At 43.6% G+C, this 18,767-nt stretch overlaps 1 protein-coding gene across 1 annotated transcript in view; it reads right to left on the reverse strand.

Moving 5' to 3' along the window:
* Window positions 1–18,767, reverse strand: part of Tgfbr3 (transforming growth factor beta receptor 3) — a 180,037-nt gene that overhangs the window by 54,126 nt on the left and 107,144 nt on the right. The window contains exon 4 of the mRNA XM_021163025.2: window positions 16,261–16,398. Within this exon, the coding sequence (XP_021018684.1) occupies window positions 16,261–16,398 (138 nt within the window). The remainder of the gene's footprint in view (window positions 1–16,260; window positions 16,399–18,767) is intronic.

The following is an 18,767-nucleotide window of genomic DNA, read 5'->3' on the forward strand; positions in this document are numbered from 1 at the left end:
ATTCAATAGGACAACCACTGACTGGACATCACTAATGAGAATCTGAATGTTGCTAAATCAACCCACATTGAAGATAAAAGATACATACCAGAGTTTGAAGGTTTGGGGGTTTTATGTTTTTGATTTTTACAGAAAAGTACCCTGTGAATTTTTTTTATTAAACATTACATGTTTAAATATTTTGTTGGGTGAATTAGTTATATTTTTATTTATTTATACTTAAAATTATACATAGTTTAAGTTTGATTTCTAGCAGATCATCTTCTTCCAATATGACCCTAGGGACAGGATGCACTTACAGGCTGGTGATGTACAATCACCCATCTGATTCTTAGACTCAGAACACAAATCAGTGATAAGAGGACACTCCAAGATAGGGACTCCCCAAGTGCAATCTTCAGACCAATGTATGTCAGGCAGAAATAAGCCAAAATTTAGATTTCACAACTCTAATGCATCCCCAGGAACATTGGTCTAGGCCAGAGATACAAATCTTATTTACTAATTTGTTTTCATGGTGCTGGAGATTGAAGCCAGGGATTTTTGTAGACTAGACTAGCACTCTGCCACTAAGTTACATCACCAGGTCTGCAAATCATCTTTGGTATTGGTTTTATTTATTACACATTCTTCAATAATTTTGCACATGAATTAAATTGTATCTACCTCCCAAATCCCCATGGTTTTGTTTTTTGTGAGTGTGCATGATGTGTGTGTGTGTGTGTGTGTGTGTGTGTGTGTGTGTGTATTCTTAAAAATAGTGGGCATGTGGAGATCAGAAGTTCGAACAAGACTGCTCTTTGACCAAGTAGGAATCTCCTCTTACATTGGTGAAGAAGAATAAAAGCCCAAAAGGGAGAAAGAACAGCCACATAGTGGATGGGACCATCATCTTGCATGTTTAGAAAGAAGTAGTTCTTGCAAAATAAGTGAGACCACAGCTCCACAGAGATGAAGAAAAGCCAGCTGAGAGCTCACAGGAAAAGCTGTTCCAGGAATTATCACACTTGTGCATCCCTCCTTTTCCCCCCAAAAAATCCCCTCCAGCTCAATCCTGATGCACTGGAGCCTGGGCTATCAGCTATTTGGATTACAGGCCCTCGGGGCTGCTCACCTCACACAGCCACCTTTGCCTGTTTGCATGACTCATGGTGGAGAATCCCCACAGTAGAGATCAGCTTCTCGGCCTCTACCCTGCCCCGCTACCCCTTTCCTTTCTCTATGCCTCTTCACTTTCAGCGCCTCCCAAGGAAACAGCACCCTCAAGGACACAGAAAGAGGGAAACAGATCTTTCAGAAATGCCTGCCATGCCAGAATTGGCTAGCTCAGTCCCAGGGGGCAGTGGGAAGATATGAAAAAGGAGACCCCCTCTCTGGAATCAGCTCCGTGCCAAAGCAGGATCTGCAAACTGGCCCAGGTATCTCATGCCTGCACAGAAAGGTATCAGGGAGATTACACTGGGATGTGCAGAGCCCAGCAAAGGTAAAACCTTTCAGGTCCTGAAAGATTTACCTCGAGTGAGGACTGAACCCTTCCTTCTGAAATAAGAAAGTCACGGGTTCCTTCTACCCAATCCCCAGGACTGTATTCCACTATTTCCCTCAAAGGCCCGTGATGTGAAATTCAATCTGAAACATGTTTTATATTAACATATGTCATGATTTGATGCTGTTTTGAAAGGGATTATTCTAAAGAAATAATAACTTCCATGTCCATGTACAACATTTGTGAACCATATGATTACAGCACGTGCCAATCATGCGTTCAGGAAATGCAAATTCATATAACTGGATTTATTTCTTTTTTTTTTTTTTTTTTAGATTCTTGGGTGTTTTTATTTTCTAACCCAAACCAGGTTACTTTATTCCAATAAAATGACTTAGAACACACTTGACTATTAATTTTTTTCAAAGCATTCGTCATGCCCATCTTGGGATGTTTTAATTTTTCCGGACATGTAAGATGTTGGAGGATGGAGACTGCTCTGTGTTCTTCATATCCCACATGCTGTGCATAGCACACTGGACACTGGCATGCACAAACCTGGACTTAAGCCATTGCGACAGCGATGTGCTAACTCACAGGAACAGCACAAGAATGGAGGTGGACATGAGGAAGCATGGTTGGCTACAAGGAGAAGCCGAACCTCTCAACCCCAGTTTGAAGATCCGGCTCAGCCCAGCATCCTCCCACCCCACCCCAGGCTAGCAGGAGATGTACCTGGGCCTTACAACAGCCTGGATTTCTGAGCTCCTTCCCCCACCTTCTATTGTCCCATGATATTAAAGGGAACTCGCCAGGCTTGGTGACTGGTGCCTTTAATCCCAGCACATGGAAGGCAGACACAAGCAGATCTCCATGAATTTGGGACCATCCTGATCTATATAGTAAGTTCTGGGCTAGCCAGGACTACTCAGTAAGACCCTGTCACAACCAACCAAATAAACAACAACAACAACAAAAGAGTCATTTGAGTGTCATTTCAAAGCACATTTATCTCCTAAAGGGTGCTCTTCAGGGAAAAAAAAAAAAAAAAAACATTAGCAAAGAGAGGAGGAGAAAGAGGAGTGGAGGGGGGAAGGTGATAGTGGAAGAGGAGATAGAAGAGCAGGAGAAGGAAGAGGGTGAGGAGGAGGAGGGTCACCTGGGGGAATCTTGAGGAGGCACTGTTGGCTTGTTGACCTACCACGCCCCTCAAGCTGTACAGGCCCTCCATTTATACTTCTAGGAACCTCTCACTATGGATGGCTATTTTTTCCTTTACATCCAATGTGTCAAGCCAAGTTCAAGGACATGCAATGAATTTTACAAAAGCCAGACAGCAGATAGGATCTTCGAATGCCCTTTATAGAGATCTTCCCGTTCATGCTGGTAATCTCTTACATGACAGGAAATAACAGTTCCAAGAAATTGGAGGACCTCCCCAGGCCCCAGGGTAGGCAGCAGGGCTGAGGACAGAACCGAGAGCCCCTGTCAGGCACTGAACAGGCAGTCCCTGTGTGGTAGGGCCAAGCTCCTCCAACCCCAGGCCCCATAGCAGCTCAACACTGGGAGGAAAACAGTCACACCGCCTGGACATGAATTCTTGCTAAATAGATCCTATGTGGAGTCTGTGTCTTTATGTTTGACAACTGAAGGAAGGAGCTCTGAGCCATTAAATGAAATGCTGTATCATACAGTGTAGCGAAGAATAAGCACAGATCAAAACTGCCCGGCTCCCCGAAACCATGCCCCTTCCACATGGGATCCTGCAAAGGCCACCTTTCTCGGGTGAGGGAGTCTGCCCACAGGTCTGCCAAGGTTGGGTCGGATATTTATACAAGGTTTGAGAGATGCAAAAAGGGGAGAGTACAGTCCTTGCCTGTCTCCACCATGGTGCAAGCTAGTTCCTTGCAATAGCTCTCCTTCTGTAAATCCCCTGTCAGGTCTACGTCTCCGAAACTCTGGCTGATACAGTTTCAGTGAATTGCTGCTACAAGCCCTGGGAGAAATGGGCTGTACGTTCTGGCCCACTGGGCAACCAAACCCAAGAATGGTTAAGGAATAGAGAGCCTAAAGGACATCTCCTTGGGGAGAAGCATTGGAGAAGGGGCCGTAAGCCAGGCACACTGGCTGGTGTCCTTTGGGAACTTCCAAGTTGGAGTTTTATGCCCCTTTCCCCCAGTTTTCTAGTTTATAATCAACAGTCTCACCAGACAACCAGGACAGTGTCCTCTGCCAAAGCTAAGAAAGTTGAACTAAGCACATTTAAGCTCAGTGATGAAATGGTCCCTGAGGTGCTAAGGGTATATGTGTGCTAATTAAGCAAGGCAGCCTGTGGAGCTGATCCAAAAACAGTCCAACCAGGAGCCCAGAGGAAAACTGTACTTGGGGAAGGGGTCAAAGAAACAATTGCCAAACCCTTGGCTGAGTGGAATGCTGCAGGGCCTATACCTCAGTTCCCAGGTCATTTACAACAGGCATTATTAAAATGAGGCCTTTGCTTACCTGGTGTCCCAGTTTGCTCTGAAGTTCCATTCTGAGGCCTTAATCTTGGGATAGCCATTTGTGGCCCCATGCTAGACAAGGGAGTTACCAATGACAGCACTGTTTTCCCTTCAGGCCCGGCAGTGTGGCTTTCTTTCCCCAACACGGCCCCCAGTTCAGTATTCTGGGATGCTGTTGCACATACTCAGTCAAGCTCCTGCCCCTTTATGTGTTATAACTACCATTCAGCGACAGTTGGTCCACACAAGTGTCGACCTCTCTGTCTCATTTCCTCATCTAAAGTAATGATAAACGATACCTACGTGAAATTTATCTTTAAGAACTGCATCATACAACCAATATTTTATTATCATAAAATATTATTTTATGATAATAATAGCAATGGCACCTACATGACAGACTTGTTACAGAGATTACAAAGGGAGTAATGTATCTAAGTACTTTGAAGCATTCAGCCCCCGATACACACTCTTTCATTTTTATTAACTACACTCATGCATGCATGGCCTCCAAACACATCACGAGGGGTTCAAGACAGACCTTGACGTTCATTGCCCACAGTTTGTTGCTCAGTGGAGCAGAAGCTGAGCCTTCTTATCCAAACGTCTAGAAAGGGATTTCTTCTGCCTGTGTTCACAGATGAAAGCAATGCCAACCTTTCTCAAAAGATAAAGATAAAGGGGCAAGAGAGAGCAAGTGAGCTATCATCTCTGTGGGCTGTAGCCAGAGGTGGCAGGTGCATGAGCCCCGGCTTGGGTTGTCACTCACAATCCAAAGGGCACCCTGCCGGCCACGTCCACCACGGGATCACTAACAGTTCATAACCCTAACCCTAACCCTAACCCTGATCTGCATCAGGGACTCCTAACCACCCAGGAGTAATGGCAAAAGCAGAGATTAAGATACAGATTCTATCCCATGATAAAATGATTTCTAAGCCAGAAGACTAGATGACAAGGATCGGAGATGCAAAACCTACATTGTCTCAAGCAAAGTGGACAGTTTGTGTGTACCCAGAAAGGAGCTGAGCCATGCTGCAGCCGTTCCCTGAAACGGGCTGTGAGGAAGCTTTGGGAGCTGCCCCACAACATCACCATCTGCACCCAGGCACAGCCTAAAGGTTTCACATCAGCATCCCAGAGCCTCCTGGGAGAGTTTTTCCCCTCCTCTCATTATATGAAAATAAAACATTCTGTAACTTCCCTTAGCAAAACACTCATTTTTTTTTTCTTACCAAATAGCTCTCCGGAGGTTGTCCACTATGTTACCCACAGCCCCAGAGATTAACCTTTGACACAAGTGCCTGTGCCTGGGAAGGGCAAATGCATTAGGTCACCAGATTAGCTTTATTCCAGAGCTCTAAAGGACCTCCTTGGACTGTGCAAGGAAAACCAATCTTCCTTCAGAGTACTCGAGTTTGTTTAACCTCAATTTGTTGAATGAAAGTGAGGCCTTCACTGGGCTGGGGCTGTGCCTACACACAGACATGACACAACACACCAAGCAGAGCCAGGAAAAGTCCACACTGGGTGAGTCCTCCTGGACAGGATGTCTTGCTTAGGAAACTACAAGAGGGCAAACCAGGGCTCTGGGCCACTCATCTATGCTGCAGTCACCACCCTCCCTAACCTGTCAGGACAAAAGCTTCTACAAGCCCTCTCTGGACCAGGTTTACCAGCTGAAACTGGACTCTCTCCAATGTTCTAAATGCCACAGTGACATTTAGGAGAGGCTCTCTTACCACAAAGGGGCAGAAACTCAATTCTAGGAAATATGGTAGTTGACTGACCCCAGCTCCTGAAAGGCTCAGTCCCCATATAATTACATCTCTGAGGGACAAGCCACAAAACCAACAGATAAGCGGCCTCTTGAGAAGAAACGCATGGTACACAACCACTTGGAATCTCTTCGGGACACAATGAGTCATTCGGCCAGAGATACAGAAAAGAACCACCACGAATCTGGAAGTGTTTATTTAATCTGCCTTCAAGAGAGAATTTATTTGGGGAAAGACTTCACTGAATGGTGCAGTCAGGTCCCTAGGACACAGGGGTGACACCTCTAGCCTGGTGGGAAGCTTCGTTTGTTTACAGTTCCCTAAGCCATCTGCCTACATGCTCCTCAGAGTCCACCTCCTGGAAGCTGCTACCTTGTCTGCACAGGCAAGAGGGCAAGTCTCATTTTCTCCAACTTCTGGGATCTAAACAACAGTACATTTTTACACTGAACCTCAACTCTGCGAGCGAGTGATAGAAAATCTTCTGAACGTAGGTGACTCACCCTTCCCTGTCAATCCCTGGGTCATTTTTCCTCAAACACTCGGGCAGAAAAAAACGGATGCTGAATCGGTGAACAGTTCATACGTAGGACATCATAGGTTTGCTAACTTTGTGGGCTCTCAAGTATGGGGCAGAGCTGCCAAAGGATGTTAGAAAGATTTTGTTTTTTAATGCAAAACCATAGAACCCAGGAGTTTTTTCAATTTGTTTATTTTTAAGTTCCCTCCTTCACATGCAAGCTTGACTGAGTTATTCCCAGAGCATTTTTGGACACACTAACCCTCGGTTACACATTGCTTGGCTTGGAAAGGTAACAGCTGCGCATGTCCTGTTAGGTGGCGCATGCCCCGTATTAGGCTGACTCCCCCCAGTGCAGCCCTGAGCTCACATCTGGGGCTGCTTAACAACTGATTGGAAATTTAGCCTTTTGATTTCCAGTTAAATACTAGGCACAGGAAAACAAATAGCACTTGTTTTCACCGAGTCTTGTCAGGCATCCAAAATGCAGTGCAAATCATTGAACTGCCTGTGGTTTGGTGGCAGAGGTCCAAAATACTTGGCCTCCCCACCCCCTCCAGTTTAAGGAAAAGGAATAAGCCAGATTTTGGCAATAAGGATTTTTCAGTCACCCTTCCCCCTTCTTTGGACACGCAGAGCTGTTTTTTAAATATTCAGTGTGTTCCTGGTATTAATTTACATTTTTCATTAGGATTAAGTTTTGATTTGTTTTTAAGCCAAAGCCAAAGAATAAAGTTCGGTTTTCCTCACTTATTCCAACTGCCATGCCTTGGTATTTACTCAGATTTGCTGAGGAGGGCAGGGTTCATATTGCTATCTTCTGTTTCCAATTAAATTAGGATATAGTTATCTAGCAGCCGTATTATCAAAGCATCAGAGTTAAAAAACTTGAGGGAACTCGGAAGACCAGCTTAATCCAAAGCTTTTATCTGTGATGGGGGAACTGAGCCCCGGGTAGCACAACCATGCTAACTAGAACCCATGCTGGGGAGATTAAAACAAAAACAAAAACCTGGGCTACCAGAAAAAAATACAGGACACCAAGTTAAACTTGAACTTTAGCTAAAGAATGTATGGATTTTGTTAGTGTAATTATGTCTAAAATATTGCACAGGCATACTTAAGCAAATTTATTTATCTGAAACTCAACTTGAACTAGAAACCTGCATTTTTATATGTCAAACCCTGGTCACTGTGCTGTGAGACCAACATCTGCCCTGTCCTATCCCCATCTGGCTGCCAAAGATATCCACATTTTTCTTTCCTGATTTTAATGATAAAATGGCTGGGAAAAAAGAAATCACAGGACAGAAACCCCACAGAGTATAACACTGGAAGCAGCCGCTTCTTCCCAGACTTTCCTAGTCTTAGGCATCCTCATTTCCCGCTTTAAGTAGACTACAAAACAGCTAACTCTAAAATGGATAGGCCAGACCAGACACTTTATGCTGTTAAGAATCAGTCACTAGGGCCTGTATGTCTGTACCTGTCTGTCTCTCTCTTTCTCATTTAAATTTATTATTGTTGTTATTGTTATTTTATTATTTTACTTTTAAAGACAAGAGCTCACAATGACACAGCCTGGCCAGGAATTCTGGATCTTTTTACTTCTGCCTCCAAAGTGCTGGGATTTCAGGAACATATCACAAAATGAGGCTGCCAGGCTCTCATCTTGAAAATTTCTTATGTTAGATTATGAGCTTGAAGGGGGAAAAGAGCTTGGGTTTGGCATACAAAGCAAGGCTTGAAATGACCCTAACATTAATAATTATGTTTTATATATATATATATATATATATATATATATATGTATGTGTGTATAATATGTATGTATCATATATAATATTTATATATAATATAAAAGTGGGGTTTTAAATGACCCTACTAATAGTAATTATAATGATATGTAGAATATTTATAATATAAGTGACATTTAATAGCACAATAATCACTTACAACAACAGAATAATAATCATTAGTAGGGCAAGACACATGTATGAAGGTCAGAGGCCAACTCTGTGGCCTTAGCTCTTGCCACCCACCTTCTGTGAGTTTTAGGGATCAAATTCCATGCAAATCCTTGTATATCAGGTGTCTTTAACCCGCTGAGCCACCTTGTTGGCCCACAAGATGAAAACAAACAAACAAAAAAACCCACCACAGTTAGGGACAAGGAGTAACGTAAAAATATGCTAGATTTTAGGAAATCTAGTTTGGAGCGGAGACTGTAGTTTAGCACCTGAGTCCATGCTCAGGGTACATGCTCAGCTCCCAGCACTGCCTGAGTCCTGTTCACTGAGTGACACTGTCAGTCCGGCTGTGCTCGGAACCCAGGGCTGTACATACACCAAATCACCCCTCTACCACAGAGCAACACCCCCAGCTCTTGCACTGATCCCTGCAAAGAATACTGCAGCAGGTTTTTTTCCTAACAGTTTTAGGGATGACGTACCAGCGATATAGGCTTTAAGTAATATACCAGAGTTATCACATTTTTTCAGTTCAATGCTTTTAATATATTATCAGCATGTTCTATGCTCACCACTACACACTTCCTCTACAGTTGTCTTCTACGAAACCTCACACAGTTGTCAGTAGTGAGTCCACACCCTCCCATCTCCCACATGCCCCTGGCCATGGCTTCCAGTCTCTATAGATCGTAACCTGGGAATTTCAGGCAAACAGAACCATATAATATGCAGCCTTTTGTATCCCATGAAACTTCACAGTCAAAAGATAGTGTGGCTCTTGCATTGCTCTTACCTATCAGGTGATGGACGTCTGGGTTGTTTCTGTGGTTGTTTGTTGTTACAAGGAACTTTGTTTTGGACATTTGTGGGCAGGAACCTTGGGTATGGAGGACTGTTATATTCCCACCAGCAAAGTATGAATCTTTCGATTTCTCTATATCCTGACAATCTTGTTATATTCTCTCTGTTTTGTCACATAGGTGGTCAGCACTGTGATTGGTGGATTTTCCCTCATGTTCTGTAATGTTCAGCATTCCCCCCCCTCCCCTTTCTGGTCATCTGTGTCTTGTCCTCGGAAAAAAAATGTTTATTCAAATTATAGTGTGAAAACATTCAAGCACACAAACAAACACACTTTGAGTAAGGTCTCATGTACCCCAGGGGACCTTAACTTCTGATCCCTCCTCTTCTACCTCTATGAGGCCTGGGACAACAGTATATTGAGGCCTCTTTGAGGCCACCACACCCAGTGACATTCAGTGTTGGGGATCAAACTCAGACCTTCATCGGTACAAAGCAAGTGCTCTACCACTAAGCTGCATCTCCATCCCTGAAGGCAGGGTGGTTTTTCTTTCTGATTGTACCCAGGGACAATCTTCATCTAATGAATATTCTCTGGTCCACCCAGGAAATATTGTCAGGCCATCATGCATGTGCACATGTGTGACTTGAGATGCATCTTGAAACACTTTATCCATTCCCCGTTGCTAGGTGACCAGAAAAATCAGACAAAGCAACTGCATTTGCAAAGGAAAGTAAATTCCCCTGCCCCTCTGTGCCTGGCATTCTTGTTTGTGCTGTAGACTTAGAAATGATGAGCTGACTAAAGGCAGATGCCTCTAAAGATAGTGTAATGATAAAATAAATATATTTTATATTTTAAGTATCAGCAGCTAAGACATTTTGAGTAATAATTTCTAACTATGCAAGCTTCAGGCAGTTAAAACCATGATTTACATTCACGGGTAGATGGCATTATCCAAACTTTTCTTTTTTTTTTTAAGATTTATTTATTATTATACATAAGTACATTGTATCTGTCTTCAGACACACCAGAAGATCTCATTACGGGTGGTTGTGAGCCACCATGTGGTTGTTGGGATTTGAACTCAGGACCTTCGGAAGAGCAGTCAATGCTCTTACCCGCTGAGCCATCTCACCAACCCACAAACTTTTCTTATCATCCTACTTAAGAAATATTAGCAACCACTAAAGTATCACTTCCACAAAGGACAGCTTGGAGATAGTCATGTGACTCCTTCACCATTCCGTGTCAGAAGGGCATGAGGCATGCATCCTGGACTGAGGGTCAAGAGACCATCCTTGGTCTGAAGCAGTTGGCTCACTGGGTAATCTTAGGGCTCAGCTTCACAGGAGTCTACAGGCCTACTGAAGTGCTTGGAGAATCACTCCATGGATGAACAAACTCCACGGATGGACAAATAGAACACCTGGTCTTCAGCCATCACAAGACTGTGCTGTGGATGAGGCACATGAATGCTTGTCAGGTCTTGGGGAAGAGGGGGAGTTGCCAGGCTTTTGAGACATCTCAAACCACCTGTGGCGTCGTGATTTGACGGAGCAACAGGTATCTGCTGACTACCCAGGCCATAGAGAGAGTGTAGACAGACAGACAAAGCCTGAAGGAGGTGGAGCTTGGGTGTCCCGGGATCTCTCCCACAGTTGCCTCCCTCCGCCTCGCATTCTGGGCCTATCACTTGCCCTGCAATGTCCTTATATGGGATTAACTCCAAATAAGGTTGATGCTAAGTTGTATATAAAATTTGTCTTCTTCATTAGTGTATTTTCAACTAATGGTCAAGACGCAGTTCTTACAGCTCATCAAGTAAATAAATAACAACAAAGATAACTTCCCCTAAATCCCACAGAGCGGTGAGCTGAAGAAAGACTCCAACAGCAATAAGCAAAGCACAATGAGTGTGGCTGGCGCTCTTCGTGGAACCCACAGCCCAGAGAAGTGGGGACTTTAAATCTGCAGCCAGCCAACAGTTACTCACAATTACAAATGTTAATTTAATATCATTGTTCTCATAGTGACAGCAGAAATAGCAAACGCAGGGGAACTTAGTGGTGGGTGCTGCACTCAACATTTTATGAGCACTTTCCTCACATCAAGATTCTTCTTTTTGTGCTGTGGGACTGTTGTTATTCACACATTACAGCTGGGGAAAGTCAGGTTTAAGGAGATGAATCTGCCTAATTACTGCTTGGACCACAGCTGTCTAGAAAGAGGATCTGCTCAAGACACCTGCTGTTATCCTGACTCCTGGGGTGGTCACTTCTTTCCAGACTTCCCCCTGGGCCCAAAAGGTGCTAATCACAATTAGATTTAAATATTTTTGTTTGTCTGTTTGTTGGTTTGTTTGCTTTGGTTCTGGCAATAGAACACAGGGCTTCATGCACGCTAGGTAAATGCTCTACCTAATCAAAGGCCCTCTTTCACATTTTAAAAATTTTGAGAAAGAGCCTAAATTGCCAAAAACACCTCTGTCTTTACTAAATAGCCTAGGGAGGCCTTCAACTTGGAATTCTCCTGCCTTAGCCTCTGCAGTAGCTGAGAATACAGGTTTGTGCCACCAAACTCAGCATGTGTGTGTGTGTGTGTGTGTGTGTGTGTACTTACAAGACATTCATCCCTAGGTAGTTCCTAGAGCACTGGGCTGCAGTACACAGACCCACTTGACTTTAGAAGAGTCTTGATCTTACCATCACCAATCATAGCTGGTGTGACTACACAGTTGCCTCCCTACCTTAGTAAGGCACCTTAGTAGATGTGCCGCAGAGTAGATTCTACAGAAAACAGTTACCAGGAGGGAAAACAAAGAGATTAGGTACTGAGGACGCAGTCAAATGAATAAGATTAGCAGCCCCTAATCATCACTGTTCTGTCCTTTAAATGTAAAAAAAGAGTAGTCAGTCACAGTGGGACCGGCCTTCAGTCTCAGTACTCAGAAGGAAGAGAACATCAGATCTCTGTGTAAATTCAAGGCCATCCTGGTCTACACAGTACATTCAGTGAGAGCTTGTCTCCACAAAAAGGCACAACTAAGGCTGGTGAGCTGGCTCAGTGAGCAACAGCACGTGCCACCACACCTGATGACCCTAGTAGATTCCTATGATCAGCCCAAAGAGTAGCACTATTAGAAGGTGTGGCCTTGTTGGGGTGGGTGTGTCACTGTGGGTGTGGGCTTTAAGACCCTCACCCTAGCTGCCTGGAAGCCAGTATTCTGCTAGCAGCCTTCAGATGAAGATGTAGAACTCTCAGCTCCTCCTGCACCATGCCTGCCTGGACGCTGCCATATTCCTGACTTGATAATGGACTGAACCACTGAACCTGTAAGCCAACCCCTAGTAAATGTTGTCCTTACAAGAGTAGCCTTGGTCATGGTATCTCTTCACAGCAGTAAAACCCTAACTAAGACAATCCCCATGACCACACAGTGGAAGGAGCAAACTGGAAGAACTCCCACAAAGTACCTGCCTATCACCACATGCTTCCCATGACATGTGTGCCCATGTAACATGGAAAATAAAATAAAGACATTTTCAATATCCCAATTGTATTTGCAATTTAAACTTTTAATAACTTTCACCTTACATATGTAATATATATGTATATATATACATTTATATAAAATAGATGATAAAGATGTTAAATGCTTCATTTTAAAGTTAAAAATTTTACAGCAGAATGGTAAATATTCTACAAAAGACTCTAGTATTCTCTAACTAGAGCCACAGCTTTTTAACATGGTCTTTCTACTTTCTGTCTAAACATGGTCTTTTTTTTTTTTTTTCTAAATTGTTTACCCCTTACCACTAAGCCTGCTTTGGAAGAAAGCCAGTCTCTTAGACAACAGTGCAGCTTTCAAAGGCAAGAAGCCAGTGTTGGTACTTGAGTCAGCAGGCTGAGTTCTAATTACACCTGCTGTTCCCTGACCCATGGTGCAGTGAGATCACATGGTTTTTAGTCATCTTCAGGCTAGGGTAGTCCCCAGCCTTTCTTAGCCTTTCACAATTCACTTTAAAAGCATAGTTTTTAAAAAATTATATACTTTATTATAAGGAAAAACCTTGCAAGTTAAAAAAAATTGCACAGTGAAATTAACTAAACACAAAGTCTACACATGTGGAACAACTTCCATAGGGTTTGGGTAGCAGTTCTAAAGCTGTGGAGCCTCACACGGCTTCACACAGGACCTTATGCTTTCACTATCCAGTCTATATTGATGTACTCACACACCATCAAAACCAAATACTCCAGTAGAACTAGAGAAACGATCAACTCTATGTCTTCTTTCACAACTCCTGTCCATTGCCTGCCTTTAGTCTTCCTCACCCCCAGATAATACAACTACTTCTTCTTCTTCTTCTTCCTCTTCTTCTTCTTCTTCTTCCTTTTTCTCCTTCTCCTCCTCCTCCTTCTTCTCTTCCTTCTTCTTCCTCTTTCTCTTCTTCCTCTTCTCCTTCCTCTTCTTTCTCTTCTTCCTCTTCTCCTTCCTCTTCTTTCTCTTCTTCCTCTTCCCTCCTCTTCTCTTTTCTATCTTATACTGTATCACATATATACATATAATATATATATATATATATATATATATACTGTATCACATATAAAATATACTATTGATTAGATTCTGTATATGTGCTTTTGTGTAACTATTTTCTTAATGAGTTATTTTATATGTATGATTGCCATACACATGGAGGCCAGAAGAAGGCACCAGAACCCCTGGTACTGGAGTTAAAGATGGTTGTGAGCCACCACATGGGCACTGGGAATGAACAGCAACCAGTGTTCTTAACCTTGGAGCCATCTCTCCAACCCAGTATGATTCACTTTTTAGAGAACTAGATAGTTCTATAGGATGTTGCTCCATTTGGTTCAGCCCAATGTTTCCTCACAATTAGATCCAGGCTACATTCATTTCTAGAAGGATTGCTACATAAGGTGTGCTGGCTAGTTTTATGTCAACCTGACTCAAGCTAGAGACATCTGAGAGAAGGGAACCTCAATTGAGACAATGCCTCCATCAGATCCAGCTGTTGGTCATTTTCTTAATTAGTGATTGATGGGGGAAGGACCAGCCCATTGTGGTTGATGTTATCTCTGGGCTGTGGTCCTGGGCTCTATAAGAAAGCAGATTGAAGCCACCAAACCCAGACAGTATTGCATATGCCAACAAGATTTTGCTGAAGGGACCCTGTTATAGCTGTCTCGCTATACCACTGCCTGGCAAATACAGAAGTGGATGCTCACAGTCATCTATAAGATGGAACACAGGGCCCCCAATGGGGAAGCTAGAGAAAGCACCCAAGGAGCTGAAGGAGTCTGCAACCCTATAGGTGGAACAACAATATGAACTAACCAGTATCCCCAGAGCTGTATCTCTAGCTGCATATGTAGCAGAAGATGGCCTAGTCGGCCATCACTGGGAAGAGAGGCCCCTTGGTATTGCAAACTTTATATGCCCCAGTACAGGGGAACGCCAGGGCCAAGAAGCGGGAGTGGGTGGGTAGGGGAGCAGGGCGGAGGGAGGGTATAGGGAACTTTCAGAATAACATTTGAATTTTATATAAAGAAAATATCTAATAAAAAATAAATAAATAAAAAGAAATACCTTTTTGGGAAAAAAAATTAGATTGAGCAAGCCATGGGGAGCAAGCCAGTAAGCAATACCCTCCATGGCCTCTGCATCAGCTCCTGCCTCGATGTTCCTTGTTGGTTTGGGTGGTGAACTGCTTTAGAGAGCTGTGAGTGAAATAAACCCTCCCCACATTGCTTTGGTCATGGTGCTTCATCACAGCAAGTGACCCTGACTAAGACATGAGGGATGCTTCATTCTTTCTCATTTACAGACATACGACATCTATCTGCCCCAGGGCGGTGTCATTAACTCTGATCACTTGCTTAAAGCCCTGCTGAGGGTTCTTTACTATCTAGAGTCGCTCTTTTCTTCCCTGATTAATAAGTAATTTGTGGAAACATATCTAGAGAATATCTGAATATATTGTCCCTCCAAATCTCTCCTCTTCCTAACATCTGTTGAAGATTCATGTCTGATCAACTTTCACTGTTATAATTGCAAAACAATATTCTGACTCCATCATTTCTTCCACGTGTATTTAATAATTAGCATTTTACTACAAATAAAACCTCCCTATCTCTTCTAGTTTACAGTTTTTCTACTACCAGTTATATGGATCCTTACTTTAGTTGGTAGATACCTTCAATTGGTTAAAAGTGTTTTTCAAATGCAAATGAGAAGTCCCTAGAGTGTCAAAACTGACTGGGGGGGGGGGGCTGCTTACAGGCTACATTTCAGGAGCCTGAGGCTCTGCAGCAAGGACAACAGGCAGCCTTCACAAAGCCATCACAACTGACTGAGAGGTCAGCTGCGAGCTGCGAGCTGCTTCTCATCAGACATGATATCACACCCCAAACATTTCGTCCAAACAACCCATCTGTTTCCCCACAGCTAGCAAACCCAAAGGTTCTGGCAAACGCCGAAGGATATGATTTACAAATAGTAGGTAATATTTGGACCATTCTTGCAAGAGCTCGTCTCCAGCTTTTTTTTTTTCCTTTTCTTTCTTTCTTTTTTTATTTTAAATAAAATACAAATGATTTCATGCTTGGAGCTCACTGTGTCACTGACAGCAGACAGTCCCTCAGAAATTAGGTTTGTTATATACAAATAGCAATGGGCTCGTGTGTATTTATTCTGTGGTCAGAGACCACACACCCAGAACCTATTTACAGCTTTGACAGTGCTCTTAATACCATGAGGTAGGAGGGAGCACCAGTGGGAAGGCCACAAGAGTATGACAGCAGGTCCTGCACCTCTGTGCAAGTGAGACCCGACTCTGCCTCCACAGAAGACATGTGGGTGGCATCTGCTTCCTGTGAATTCTTTTCTACACCATGCAAACATCTTCCCCTGCCCCACGTGCAAATAAAAATGCAACACACTTTGGTATCATTTTAATGAAAAGAAGTCTTTTTTCAAACCCTTTGCAATCTGGGCATGCTATACACAATTGTAATCCTAGCATTCAGGGCACTGAGACAGGAGAACTAAGTGAAGCCAGTCTCATCTAGATAGCAAGATATTGTCTCAAGAAACGCAATGTCTCGCAAAACAAAACCAGAGTCATCATAACCCTGCACCAGGATCATTTTTAGAGAGGAGTGTTGAACACTTACCAGGAAGAGTCTGGGGACACCAGCAGCCAGTCTCTCTGTCTTCACATGCCACACCAGGGGCTGTGGGGAGTTGAGCAGGAACACAACAGGCTTGTGATGAGTGTGCACGGAGGCAATGGGGTTCAGATGCAGGGTAACCTAGGAGACCACACAAAGTAGAAGAGTTCAGTGCTGGTTTCCCCAGGCCATTCTGAGGAGCATAGGACACTTCTTCACAACTCACTGCCCAAACCAAGACCACAAGTCATACAAGGTTGAGCTAAATGCTGCTGATAACCGGTCACTGTTTTACTACCTGGCGGCTTCGTGGGATGATCAGTTCCAGCAATCACAACTACAACATGGCTCGCCCACTAAGAATAGAACAGAAGTAAACAGAACACTTTCTTTTACCCCAAACACAGGAATAAAACTACCTTTCCTCAGGGATTCCTTATCCTTTAAACCTAAGCTGACATGACATAACAGGATATTTATGGGTGAGTTTTTTCATTGGGGGGGGGGGGCTTCACAGAAAGGACTTTCTTCTCTCCCAGGTAACTTCCAATCTCTACAAAGTTAGGTCAGCTCTGCCACACACACACACACACAAAGTGCTGAAAGTCAAGAGAGGGGCTGCCAAGGGGAGCGAGCTCACTTCCTCCTTCCAGCTACTAGCACAAAGGAAATTTCCAAAGAAAGGAAGCCCAGAGATCAGACAGAATAAACAGTGACAGTATAAAGCCCCTGTCAAAAGAAAACAGAGGCTCTAGGGCTCTAGAGGAGCTGCTCCATGGTGAGGAGCACTCACTGCTCTTATAGAGGACCTGAGTTTGGTTGCGAGCACCCATAGTTCTCAACTCCCTGTAGCTGCAGCTCCAGAGGTCTCAGTGCCTCTCTGGCCTCCGATGGCTCCCACACACATCTGAGTCTATGCAATCACCTGAGCCATCGCACAAACGCTAACTACTTTACATCTCGCCGTGGCTGCTGGTCTGCTTTGATCATGAGGAATCACTATCTTCTATTCTAGGGCCAGTCTAGAACCAGTAGCATTTACTACAGTAACCAAGTTATGGATAAAGAAGGTACTGAGTTTCCTTATCTTTCAAAACCCATGCTTTAGCTCATGACAAACACCCTCTAAATGTTAATAGAATATATTCTCCATTTCTTGATGCCACAAGGCATATTTTTCTACTTATAGTTTTCACATGTGCATATAATCATAGCACTTGTTAACTATTGAGTGTGCCTGTCTTAGTTTCTGAAACAGACAAAAAGAAACATCTGGAGTTGAATATTGTTGTCAGTATGTTGCAGGCAGCCACACTATTGATTCACTGTAGCCAATCAATAAATGAATATATAACCCCAAAGATTAAAAAGAGGCTGAAGAAGTTGCTATGTGCAAAGGAGTTTAAGCTAGCTAATTTGCAGCAAAATACAAAAACATTAGCTATACTGACTGTTAGGAGCTATTCCTGCATACCGGGCCACTTTTAGACTTGGAATCAGCATGGCCCCAAATCAAAGCACTAAATGAACTGTGATGTCAACCACAGCTACAGCGAAACAACGTGTCCCTTGGTAGTTTAGACACATAGCACACTCTGGAGTCACTGTCTTCATCTAGAAGTAAACAGATTGATAACTACTGGAAACAAGACACAATCTAAAAGGAGCAGAGTGCATCCAGACTGCAGCACTCCCTGAACACAGCGGTATGTGACAGGGAGGACAGGAGGCACCTGCAAACCACAGTGTCACAGACTCCCTCTAAAGCAAGCGGCAGCAGAGGCTGTCCCTATCCCAGAGCACCACACCAGTGCCCAAAGACCAGCAGCTGTCCTCCCAGAGCTGGTGACTCTTTGCCTGTTTTGTAGTTAGTCCTAAGACACAGACTTCTTAAAGCTCCCAAATATGCAAAAGCTTTGCTCAATATGTATAAAGATCAATAAATACATGTCTCAGATGAACCAGAATATTTTTAAGCTTATGAAATGAGAAGATGTATGAAACAGATACTGATGCTTGGGTCCAGAGTTTCCCAGATGGTCTGAGTGTCGAGGCCTGGCTCAGACAACCAAAGAATGATTTCTAAGAAGCTTAGCGTGCACTTTCCGTGGAAATGGCTCCTTCTTCAGTGTGTGGCCATGTCTGGCCAAGATGCATCTCTGCCTCTGGCACAGAGGTCCCAGGCAAAGCCCCAGAGCCATTTGGCAAAGGAGGATTCACACCATGGTTAAGAAATTAAAAAGAAAAATTGGCAGGCACAAAGAGTCCCGTGAGCTCAGGCTAACCCAATCCCCAGAGGCCTTTCTCTCCCTGTCTCCACCTAAGCAAACATGGCAGAAGGGACCACGCAGACAACCAAAACCCAGCAAAAGCAGGATGGTATCAGAGCCCCTCAGAATGTGAGGAGAACAACCCAAACATCTTAAAGAACTCTGGGATGAATTGCCTAATTTCTTCTAGTCTGAAAAACAGAAGAAAAGAAGAAGAAGAAGAAGAAGAAGAAGAAGAAG

Source organism: Mus caroli, chromosome 5, assembly GCF_900094665.2.
Source record: "Mus caroli chromosome 5, CAROLI_EIJ_v1.1, whole genome shotgun sequence".
In the NCBI taxonomy this organism is placed as follows: Eukaryota; Metazoa; Chordata; class Mammalia; order Rodentia; family Muridae; genus Mus; species Mus caroli.